This window comes from Bos indicus, chromosome 9 (genome assembly GCF_029378745.1).
Source record: "Bos indicus isolate NIAB-ARS_2022 breed Sahiwal x Tharparkar chromosome 9, NIAB-ARS_B.indTharparkar_mat_pri_1.0, whole genome shotgun sequence".
Taxonomy (NCBI): domain Eukaryota; kingdom Metazoa; phylum Chordata; class Mammalia; order Artiodactyla; family Bovidae; genus Bos; species Bos indicus.
Window position 1 is genome coordinate 89,886,758 of NC_091768.1, and position 12,821 is coordinate 89,899,578.

Here is a 12,821-nt window from a genome sequence, read left to right on the forward strand (position 1 = left end):
AAGTTAATGCAGCCTATAATGTAACTTCCGGTCTCCTACCTGGATGCGGCGCTCCTGTTTCTCCCGACTGTGCTCCACACTGTCCAGGGTGCTCTCCAGCTTCTGCAGCTCCTCTTGGACTCGCCCAGGCAGCCCACCTTCTCCCTTCTGAGCCTGCGTGATCTGTTGTTGCACGTCCTTCTTCTTTGCATTGATTCTCTTTGTCTTTTGCTGGAACCATTTGTTCAACAGATGGATAGAAATGTTAACTCTCTTAAGCAACTAAGTAGGGACATAAACACCCACGCTATAATGGAGGTACAGAAAGGTAAAATCTCCTGAGCAGGAACCTAAACTGCATTTTAAACGTAAGATGGATAGTTAAGATGGTAATGAAGGCTCTGTGATAGTCAAAGATGGGCATTATTTATAAATATTTTATATTTTTTAATGGGAAACAACATAATTAATTTGGCCTGAGTGTTTTGTGTGCAGATTTAGATAACATGTAATATTTCATGCAATACCCCAGATGGAATCTGGCAAAACTATTCATTTGACATAATTCTCCTTGAAGAACTATATTCTGCCTAAAAACACAAAGCCCCAATTCCAATTTTTAAAAATCAATCATGTTCTACAAATGCTAATATGAAGAGATTTAAGCCCAAGGTATATTCAGTATTATTAATATGCTAAGATATCTGAGGAAAGATGTGTTTTAAAATAAATATTTTATTGAGGTATGATGTACAAAAATGGTACACAGATCTCAAAATACAACTTTGAATTTTCACAGAGTAAACACACCATATAACCAAGCAGTTGGTTCAAGAAATGAAGAGTTTTAATATTAACATATTACTGTGAATATCTATAATTTCATATTTCTCTGATTTAAAGTAAACTGAAACCCAAACAACACTTTCACCAGAGATTGAGAACAATATGGCACTAAGCACTTTTTTGAAGTCTAAAGGCTGCTCTTTTACAACTACTTCAATGCAACTTCCATTTCGATATATTGTTACATAGACAACTACTTAACATTTTCCTATACATTAAGTTAGCTAAAATTCTGCCATTAGATTAATTTGAATCATACTTTCACTTCTGTTGAATTTGACAAGTAAAGCTGATTAAAATTGTTAAATATCAATACATGTACCAGAGCTTCTTTAGCTTCAGTTTTAATCCTTTGTGGGAGCACACTCTTTAGAAAGGACTGGTACTTCATGTTAGTTATAATTTCCCAAAGCAGGATGTATTCAAAGTTGTAAACTGAAGATCAAAGATTGTAACATAATAAATAGTCATCTCAAATATGAGACAGTTTGTTTATGCTTTCCTTCTCTATTAAGAAAAGGATAATTTAGTGTTTTATGAAAGTTTTCATAGCTAAATCAATTTTCCTTCCACAATATTCCTTGAGCATTTTGGTATCATCAAATCACACTGGCTAAGAATTTTTCTTGCAAGATATTCTGAAATATTTACTATTTAATAAATAGAACAGAAGTGCCAAGTTCTTTTAACTATTTGACTGAGTTCCTTCCCAAGCTCCCCATCTTCCCCGCTCAAGTCAGTGGAGAGCCTTACTCTTTATCTGTCTGGTTCTCAGTAACTAATCGACTTTGCATAAATGCCCCAGAGTAAAAAGGCATTCTACCTGGTGATGAAGGAGTAGTTGTTGTGCTTCAAACAAATTTTCAGTGTCCAAGATCTTCTCGGCTTCTTCCTGGACTTCTTTAGAGCCAGTGATTAACTCTTCCAGGGAACTTTTGACTATTTCTTTGTACTGGACACAGTCTCCAAAGTTGCTTAACATCTTTTCAACCTAGATTTTCATGAAAATCAATCAAACTGTTAGATTAGGATAGAGAATTTCAGATCTTTCAGAATCAGGGAACTATGTCAGCCAAATGATTATTTTTTCTATGCAAGTTTATAAACAATTTCAAGAAATCCTGATACCTATTTGCTGTACTTTACATTCTTACATTATCTTCCCAAATACAAAGTCATCAGATTCGTAGGACAACTTGGTCAGTAAAAATATTATTGCTAAGGGTAAATGTGGCCTTGTGCATGCATGCTAAGTTGCTTCAGTCGTGTCCAACTCTGCGACCCTATGGACTGTACCCTGCCAGGCTCCACTGTACATGGGATTTTCCAGAGAAGAATTCTGGAGTGGGTTGCCATGCCCTCCTCCAGGGAATCTTCCTGATTCGGGGATCAAACCCTCATCTCCCGAAGCTTCTGCATTGCCAGAGGATTCTTTACTGCTGAGCCACCAGGGAAGCCAAATGTGGCCTTACTAGAAATGAAATAGATGGTCTTGTGTAGTATACAAAGGACTATAAACATTGAAATGTATATAAAGAAGTTTAAAGTGAGTAGATCTTGCCTAAAAGAGACTTTACTAGCCTGCTGGCTCAACATGAACGTGTTGCTATTATTAGCTATCAGTTACTTGGGCTTCCCAGGTGGCTCAGTGGTAAAAGAATCCTCCTGACAGTGCAGGAGATGCAAGAGATGCAGTTTCAATCCCTGGGACAAGAAGATCCCTTGGAATAGGAAACGGAAACCTACTCAAGTATTCTTGTCTGGAAAATTCCCTGGACAGAGGAGCCTGGTGGGCTACAGTCCATGGGGTCCCAAAGAGTTGGAGATAACCGAGCACAGCACAGCATCAGTTATTTACTCTGTTCCAGGCACTGTACAGGCTTCCTTTGTGGCTCAGCTGGTAAGGAATCTGCCTGCAATCAGGAAACCTGGGTCCGATCCCTGGGTTGGGAAGATCCTCTGGAGAAGGGAAAGGCTACCCAAAACTCCAGTATTCTGGCCCGGAGAATTCCAGGGACTATATAATCCATGGGGTTGCAAAGAGTTAGACATGACTGAGTGACTTTCACTTCACTTCAGGCACTGTACTAAGTGCTTTACATACAGTATTGCATTCAATTCTTGAAGTTAACTTTTGGGGTATTTTTATCCATTTTAAGCTCATGGTTAAGTAGGAAATGGGGTATCAGAGTTAAACTCTACCAGTGGGCTTGTCTGACTCTCAAACCTGGGTTCTTAACCTCTGTAATTTACCTGAAACTGACCATGAAATAATGCTTCTAGTAAAAGTATGGATTTAGAAGCTTTGCACTTTAAACATAGATGGTGAACCTGAACTATTAATAACATATCCAGTAATGGCACAGACTACCAAAGCAAAGATTCTGCTCATCTTCCCCACCAATCTTCATATACATAAGTGTTTGTTATAACCATTTGGTTTAAACAATTAATACACATTTTAAATAAAATTATTTGTTAAACTGAAACCCAAAGGAACCTTCCAGACTCTTCAGCCAGAGCTTCTGTTTAGCGTGTGAATAAATAGCTTACCTCTGACAACAAAGTCCCGAGAGCCTTGAAAGAACTAGATAATTTTGCCAGCTCATCTCCTTGCTTTTGGGCTTCATCCTCAGAAGAAACTTCAATCAGAATTTTAAGCCTGGATTTCAGCCAGCTGAGAGTCTCCCCTTTTTTGGTAATACCACTTCTGATCTCCTGGAATGAAAGAACACTTTTGATGGGCAAAATAAAACTGTGAATCATAACTTTCCAGCACAAAAGAACTCAACCTAAGAAGGTTTGTAACACGGAGGCAGAGAAGCCAGAAATTCATTCACCAACACAGTGCCTACTTATTTCACTTTTTGTTCACGTCTTTAACCGAAGTCTATGAATGCTAGAAGGAGCTGTTTCCCCAATGCCAAAACCCGATGTGTAAAATCAGTGTTCTGTACACCAAAAAATTCCCTCCGTAACTATCTACATATTTACAGATATTTCCTTGATCACAACAAAGATGCTTCCAAAAGTACCGTAGAATATGTGACACCAGAACTGGAAATTAGAACATATACTTTTTCACCTTATTTTCTGTGAGCTGGAAGGAACAGTGTATTTAAAAAAAAAAAAAGAAGAAAGAAAGAAAGTGACAGAGTCCTTTTTTAAATTAGTGGGTTTCTTTTATTGAAGAATTTATTTGGTGAATATTATTATGGATGCTCTAAAGATTTATGGTATTAGTGGTAAAGAATCCACTTGCCAGTGCAGGAGACACAAGAGATGCAGGTTTGATCCCTGGATCAGCAAGGCTCCCTGGAGTAGGAAATGGCACCCCACTCCAGTATTTTTGCCTGAAAAGTGCCACAGACAGAGAACCCTGGTGGGATACAGTCCATGGCGCCGCAGAGTCAGACACGACTGAGCAGCTGAGCACAAAGATTTATTTTAACTTCATTAGCTCATATTTTATGTTTTACTTTGGTTGGTTTTTGGAAGTAGTAAGGTGCACAAATAGGAGCTCAGCTCTAAACCAGGAAGAGAAGACTGACTGGCTAAGATGATACCAGAAAGACCCTAGGCATCAGCATTTGTAGGACTGGGGACCAGGGGAATGGTGCCTGGGGCTGCCTCTCCCTCCTGCACCTGCTTTGTGTAGCTGAGAGCTGTGGACTCTGACTGCTTGTGTTGCTACAAGAGGGTCTTACAGGGCCAGTACCTACAGAGGAAATAGTTGGTTTTAGAAGCAAATGCTTTCTTCATTCCGAGATGTGAACTTTTTGGTACTATAACAGCAACCAAGAGCAAACATAGACATCCGTCTACAGACGGACATGGTATTGTTGAGTACTTTTAGCATGTCAAGGGATTATAAATTTAATAGGGAAAAAATGAAAATCACAGGATGGGAATAGAAGGGAAATGCATTCTTATCAGGGCTTCACTGGTGGCTCAGCAGTAAAGAACCCGCCTGCCAATGCAGGAGACTCAGGTTCAGTTCCTGGGTGGGGAAGATTCCTTGGAGAAGGAAATGGCAACCCACTCCAGTATTCTTGCCTGGGAAATCCCATGGATATAGAAGCTTGGTGGTCTAAGGTCCATGGGGTCGCAAGACTCAGCGACTAAACAACACAACATATTCTCATGAACAACTCTGTGACTTGCAGTGGTTCGAAATACCGAAAGATAAATAACATGGACAACAGCATGTGTCTACAAAGCCAAGAACCAAGATAAGAGGGAGAGGGTTGCTGTGTGCCATTCACAGACTGCAAACTGGATTCAGGCCTGAGGTTCTGTCGCCCTGGCTAGGTTTATCAGGCGGTACCCATGCTCACAGGGACTGATCCAACCCAGGATGCCAGTGACATAGAAACGATGCTTAGAGACCATGCCCAGTTCTCTCATCTTCTGTAACCCAGCATTTGAGTGGCTGAAAATGTACAAAAACCTGCAGTGTTCTTGTTTTCCATGACTGTTCTTGATCTCCACTGTGTTGTACGCCCACGCATACAATTTTCCTCGCAAGATTCCCCATTAGCTAAAGAGGCATTAGAAGCACCACTGAGCATGACTAAATCTCAGAGCTAACAATGATTCCATAGAGAACACCCCTACCTACAGCTCTCCACAGTAACAGGGGGAGACTTATTTTAAGACAATTTTCAGGAAGTCAATCGTTTTATAGAAAGAAAACAAGACATCAGTTGGACTGTTGCCATTATTTTTTTTTATTAATAGTTATTTTCTAGTAACAAAAAAAGTGGCCCAGAACTTACCTCCAGAGCACATTTAACTTCTCCTTGATTAGCAGTATCAATGGTCTCATTCTTAATCCCCTTTAACTGGGTCTCCTTTGCAGATATCCAAGAGGAGAACTCAGAAATTCTGAAATAACAGATATTTTCTTATTAAAGGGAGAAAATATCCCCAGGGTTAGAATACATTTTCTATTTTGAGTTTATGCATGGACATTTGATAATCAACTGATGAGAAAATGGGTTAACACATTTCTTTCAACTCATTAGCAAACTGATTAACAAATTTCCCGGCAATGGTTCCTGCCACATGAAGCTCAAGGCAGGAGAGGCTACCCCTGGGCTCAGTCACTTGAACCAAAGGGGAAGCAGAGCAGATGGAGCTCAGCGGTAGAGGAAAATGCATCTCAGAGTCTGGGCACATGGAAGTGAGGAAGGTACACCTGAAGTCTGTCCTCATGTGTCTCCACTAGAGACAGAAACCCAAAGAGGCAGAAGTCCCTTTGGCGGGGACATGAGGAAATCAGAGTGAAAGAGATTGCCTAATTCTGATTCAAAGAGACAACATCTGGGTCACCTGGAAGTAATGTGTTTCACTCTTGTTTCTGACTGAAAGGGAAAGGGAAAGTCAGTCGTGTCTGACTCTTTGCAAACCCATGGACTGTATAGTCCATGGAATTCTCCAGGCCAGAATACTGGAGTGGGTAGCCGTTCCCTTCTCCAGGGGATCTTCCCAACCCAGGGATCGAACCCAGGTCTCCCACATTGCAGGTGGATTCTCTACCAGCGGAACCACAAGGGAAGCCCAAGAATACTGGAGTGGGTAGCCTATCCCTTCTCCAGGGGGACTTCCTGACCCAGGAATCAAAATGGGGTCTCCTACATTGCAGGCGGATTCTTTGCCAGCTGATCGACCAGGGAAGCCCCGTTTCAGTTTTCTGACTGAAACTCATTCTTTAAATTCAATGAAGCATTTTTGTACAAGAGCATGTACACAAGCCATACCATCTGATTTTCTTCATTGCGTAAGATGAAACATATTTCATGACTTGTTTTGCAACGATGTCGGAATTAAAATAATTATGAAAGACCACGTCCTTCGGGGGAGCCACCCACAACTACCTGCTCGTGTAATCCTTCCACTTGTCTGGGTCTCCCACCAGCTTCACGTAGGTGCGGTCAATAGCAGCTCTGAGCTCCTTGAGGGTCACGTGACAGGTCTCAGGTGTGTTCCGGACTGCATCCCGGACTGGAAGTTTCAGACACAGTTCTTCAATGAGCTGTAACCTTTTCTCACAGAGATGGTGAGGGCCCTTGTCACTGAAGAAGATCTAGTGAGCAATAAACATTTATATGATCTCTGTGAGAATCCACACAATACTGCCATATTTTCATGGCTGATTCCTATCTAGTCTAGCAGTATAAAGTATATAAGCTACTGAGTGTTTTCAGACCCAAATGGAAGCATCAGTGATATACTTGAAGGGACACCGGGACTCCCTGGGACATACCCTGTGCTCTTTGATGATTTTTTCGCTGCCTTCCTGGGGCACCAGCTTGGTCTCTCGGTCCAGCTCAGCTCTGCACTCTTCCACAGAAGCTAAGAACCTGTTCTTCTCCACCTCAATCTTCAGGTGAAGCAAATGATATGGAGCTTCTGCTTGAAGATCCTGCATGCCATAGGAAGAATCCGGAAAATAGGATACCATTCCTGATCATGTACCTTTCCCACTGAAGTGGCAGAAAATATGAGATAGTTCCTCTTCCAGGGGATCTTCCCAACCCAGGGATTGAACCTGTCTCTCTGACCTTTCCTGCATTGGCAGGCATATCCTTAACCACTGAGACACCTGGATAGCTTAGGACAAATGTGACTTAATCCCTTATCATCAGCATTGAGACTCTGTGCTTTGTACTTTTCCAAGTACCAGGACCACAGCCAAGCTTTTCAGCCTGCTGTGAGTTGGGTGTTTCCACAGTGATTATCCTATTTAACTTTAATAGCCCTATACGGTATTAATATTCCTATTTTAAAGATCAGACCCTTGAGGCTCAAGGTTAAGTACAAAAGCTGGATTTGATTCTAAATCACATACTGATTCCATATTCCCTCTCCCTGGCACGTGTCCTTTTAAATTTTGTCAACAGCCCTATGTTGTAGGAAGGACAGATATTATGTTCACTACACAGGGGTTGAGGGGGTGCGCAAGGAAACTTTATTAGTGAAAAAGCCAGGATTAAGCAGCCCACGGCTCTGACCACCTATCATCTCTTCTTTTCCTTGGAGCATACACTAAGAAAACACAAGCCAGCCAGCACACGAACAATGGCACCCTGACAATGGGAAATGTTTTACATTCTTCTTTAATACAAGTATAAGCTTCATCATTCCCTTTAGTTGTACAATTTATTTTTAGCCTACTTGTCTCCTGTGGCATTTAAAAGATTAACATAAAACACTGAAATAACTGATGAGAGAAATGAGTTAAGGCTTTGGAAAGACTAGGACAGATTATATCTCAGAGAGTTGAATGTATGTGTGTGTGTGTCTATGTAAAATAAAATACAGCCTTCAATTAGTCTCTATTCCACAGTACATTTTTCATAATGTTAAACCTCAAAGACATCTTTAAAAGCTTGGATTTCTGTAAGCATCTATTTTAAAAAATTCAAATTTAGCAAGTAAAAAGGTATTTCTTTTTTATTTTTATTGAAGCATAACTGATTTACTTCATGGGAAATATATGGGGAAACAATGGAAACAGTGTCAGACTTTATTTTTTGGGGCTCCAAAATCACTGCAGATGGTGACTGCAGCCATGAAATTAAAAGATGCTTACTCCTTGGATGGAAAGTTATGACCAAACTAGATAGCATATTCAAAAGCAGAGACATTACTTTGCCAACAAAGGTCTGTCTAGTCAAGGCTATGGTTTTTTCCTGTGGTTATGTATGGATGTGAGAGTTGAACTGTGAAGAAGGCTGAGCACCGAAGAATTGATGCTTTTGAACTGTGGTGTTGGAAAAGACTCTTGAGAGTCCTTTGGACTGCAAGGAGATCCAACCAGTCCATTCTAAAGGAGATCAGCCCTGGGATTTCTTTGGAAGGAATGATGCTAAAGCTGAAACTCCAGTACTTTGGCCACCTCATGTGAAGAGTTGACTCATTGGAAAAGACTCTGATGCTGGGAGGGATTGGGGGCAAGAGGAGAAGGGGACAACACAGGATGAGATGGCTGGATGGCATCACTGACTCGATGGACATGAGTCTGAGTGAACTCCGGGAGTTGGTGATGGACAGGGAGGCCTGGCGTGCTTCGATTCATGGGGTCGCAAAGAGTCGGACACTACTGAGCGACTGATCTGAACTGAACTGATTTACAATGTCAGGTGTACAGCAAAGTGATTCAATTATTATACATATATATATAAATATATACACATATATATATGTTCAGATTATTTCCCTTATGGGTTATTACAAAATGTTGATTATAGTACCTTGTACTATATAGAAGGTTCTTGTTGGTTATCTATTTTAAAAGGTATTTCTTTAATTGTGTTTTTCTTATGCAAAGGGCTGAAATTTTTAGCCTATGTTACTGAGGTTAGAAAACAAAATCCAGAAAGTGACACAACCTGATGGAGAGTGATCCAGTCTGGATCTCATGACTCCTTCAGCTAACACATATGAAATTCACCACTCGTATTTCCTTAGAGCATCACTTGTGAGTCTGCTGCTAGCATAGCTTCCTCCAGTCTGCCCCAAGGATGACACCTTCAAAGGGTCCCGTCACCTACAGCTGCTTCCCTTGACATACAGATTCTGAAGTCGGCTTCCACGCAACAAGCCCACGCAAGACGCTCCAGTCACACTGAGCCCAGTGGAACCTGCGTGCCCCTGGCACACCCTCCAGCTCGCTTTCTTCCTCCCTGCCGCCCCCAGATCTCTGCCGCTTTTTAAGGCCCTAGCTCAAAACTAATTACCTGCCTTATTCTTGTCTGCTGTCCAAGTGGTCCACTTCTCTCTTTCAAAGCTTTCATCAATGTATTACTTACACTTTTTGGAACTTATTATATATTGTACTTTTATTATTTTGCAACTAATTATCTCCCTTACTGGACTCTAAGCTCTCTGGGGGAAAGGATTATGGTTTGTTCATCACTGAATCCTTAACCAATAAATTGTTTTCATCTATATGTTTCAGATAATAACAAGCTAAGCCAGATGGCAAAATCCTTGAAAACCTCCAACATATACGTGTGTGTATATATATATATATATACACACACATCTATGTGTATATATCAGATCAGATCAGATCAGTCGCTCAGTCGTGTCCGACTCTTTGTGACCCCATGAATCGCAGCATGCCAGGCCTCCCTGTCCATCATCAACTCCCGGAGTTCACTGAGACTCACGTCCATCGAGTCAGTGATGCCATCCAGCCCATCTCATCCTCTGTCGTCCCCTTCTCCTCTTGCCCCCAATCCCTCCCAGCATCAGAATCTTTTCCAATGAGTCAACTCTTCGCATGAAGTGGTCAAAGTACTGGAGTTTCAGCTTTAGCATCATTCCTTCCAAAGAAATCCCAGGGCTGATCTCCTTCAGAATGGACTGGTTGGATCTCCTTGCAGTCCAAGGGACTCTCAAGAGTCTTCTCCAACACCACAGTTCAAAAGCATCAATTCTTTGGTGCTCAGCCTTCTTCACAGTCCAACCCTCACATCCATACATGACCATATATGTATATACCTATCTATATATAGTACATAATTGCAGACTTTATATACAAATATATATAATATATAGGACTTCACTGGTGGCTCAGATGGTAAAGAATCTGCCTGCAATGCAGGAGACCTGGGTTCTATCCCTGGGTCAGGAAGATCCCCTGGAGAAGGAAGTGGCTACCCACTCCAGTATTCTTGCCTGGAGAATTCCATGGACAGAGGAGCCTGGTGGGCTACAGTCCATGAGGTCACAAGAGTCAGACACGAGTGAGCAACTAAACACTTTCACACTTTCATACATAATGTATATATATGATGTTTTCATATGAAATATGAATACAGAATATATATTTCATATATATATGATGTATTTCATACACCATGCTACTGAAATTGTAAGAAACATTTCTTGTCATTTCAATAGCATATCTAACATAACTAAGATGGGAAGAGTTTATGAAATGTCGCTAAAAAAGTTAAATGCCTTGATGTTCCCATCCCCAAAAATAATCAGGAAAAGAAAGCATACTCTTATGTAATATAATGACATTGATAATACTTAAAAATAGGAAAAGCGGGACTTCCGTGGTGGTCCAGTGGCTAAAGACTTTGCCTGCCAATGCAGGGGATATGGGTTCAACCCCTGGTCCAGAGGATCCCCTGTGCCACTAGGCAATAAGCTCGTGTGCCACAATTACTGAGCCAGAGGGCCCTAGTGCCTGAGCACTTCAACAAGAGAAGCCGCTGCAGTGAGAAGTGCGTGCACTGCCAACTAGAGAGTAGCGCCTGCTCACCGCAACTTGGGAAAGCCCACATGCAGCAAAGAAGATCCAGTGCAACCACACGTAAAATAAATTTAAAAAAATCTTTAAAGCTGTGGTACATATACACAATGGAGTATTACTCAGCCATTAAAAAGAATACATTTGAATCAGTTCTAATGAGGTGGATGAAACTGGAGCCTATTATACAGAGTGAAGTAAGCCAGAAAGAAAAACACCAATACGGTATACTAATGCATATATATGGAATTTAGAAAGATGGTAACGACAACCCTGTATGCGAGACAGCAAAAGAGACACACGTATAGAACAGTCTTTTGCACTCTGTGGGAGAGGGTGAGGGTGGGATGATTTGGGAGAATGGCATTGAAACATATATGTTATCATATGTGAAACGAATCGCCAGTCTAGGTTTGATGCATGATACAGGATGCTTGGGGCTGGTGCACTGGGATGACCCAGAGGGATGATATGGGGAGGGAGGTGGCGGGGAGGGTTCAGGATGGGGAACGCGTGTACACCCATGGTGGATTCATGTCGATGTATGGCAAAACCAATACAATATTGTAAAGTAATTAGCCTCCAATTAAAATAAATACATTTATATTAAAAAATTTTTTAAAAGCAGAGACAAAAGAAAATTAAAAAAAAATCTTTAAGAAAACAGGAAAAGCAAAATTCTATCATATTCCTGTTTTATTCAAGCTCAGCTTTTTCAATGGGAAAGGTATTAAAAGCTATGATAACTTTCCCTGGTTTCTAAATTTCTCTGACCATTGAACCCTCACGCCCTCATGTTCTCTTCCCTCGTCCATGATACACGACCTTCCCGTGTGGTCCCAACTCACCTTCCACTGTTTGTGGAGCTTTCTGACGGCTTCCTGCAGGCCCCGCTGCTCCTGCTCAGGCAGAATGTCAGTGAGCTCGTCACACGCTTTCAGGAAAGCATTGAGCACCCTCTGGTCCAGCTGACTGAAAAACTCCTGGCATGGAGAAGGGGCAGAGTGGTCACGAGTGTCAGGCAGAATAAAAGGCAGCATCAGACACCAGTGAAGTAGTCACGCTTCTAAACAAGCCTCTTAGCTAGATGCTGCCCTCTTCAAACCTTCTGGGTGACTACCATTTTGTTTTCAGGAACAAACTAAAATTATCCACAGTGATGAATCAGAAGCCATTGAATCTGAAATTCAACTAGGACTTTTTTATTTTTTAGAAAAAAGTCTTTCCAGTTTTTAAATTTGATAGAATATTCTAGAAAGTCAATGGGAGATCCTAAAAACTTGATCCCACAGGGACAGAGTTTTAGTTCCTCTTTGGTAAAAGTCAGAAGAGCGGAGTGGAAGCCAGGACTAAACCTCACAATCCCTCACTGCAGTGTGTTCCAGGCCTTGCTGGTTCATTATGAGCCGTTTCTGCATTCACACCAAGCACACAAACTGTGGACTGAATTGTGTTGCCCCCTCTTCACCGTCCCATCCCATCAAAGTCATATGTTGAAGCCCTAACCTGCGGTGTGATGCTATCTGAGGGTGGGCCTCCCATGAAGGAATTAATGACCTTTTTCAAGGTGAGACATTGAAGATCTTCCCCTTTACCTATCTCTGCCATGTGAGGACACAGTGAGGTAACCAACTGCATATCAGGAAGAGTCCTCGCCAGAACCCAGCCAGGCTACTACCCCTATCTCAGACTTAGTTTTCAGAACTAAGAAAATAAATTCCTA

The 12,821-nt window shown here is 41.4% G+C and overlaps 1 protein-coding gene across 2 annotated transcripts in view; it reads right to left on the reverse strand.

Moving 5' to 3' along the window:
- Nucleotides 1-12,821, reverse strand: part of SYNE1 (spectrin repeat containing nuclear envelope protein 1) — a 505,866-nt gene that overhangs the window by 318,110 nt on the left and 174,935 nt on the right. For both annotated transcript variants that reach the window (XM_070796399.1, XM_070796398.1), the window contains exons 24-30: nt 11,947-12,081; nt 7,094-7,252; nt 6,705-6,913; nt 5,604-5,712; nt 3,379-3,543; nt 1,649-1,816; nt 40-210 (exon numbers count right to left, since the gene is read on the reverse strand). In XM_070796399.1, the coding sequence (XP_070652500.1) occupies nt 40-210; nt 1,649-1,816; nt 3,379-3,543; nt 5,604-5,712; nt 6,705-6,913; nt 7,094-7,252; nt 11,947-12,081 (1,116 nt within the window). The remainder of the gene's footprint in view (nt 1-39; nt 211-1,648; nt 1,817-3,378; nt 3,544-5,603; nt 5,713-6,704; nt 6,914-7,093; nt 7,253-11,946; nt 12,082-12,821) is intronic.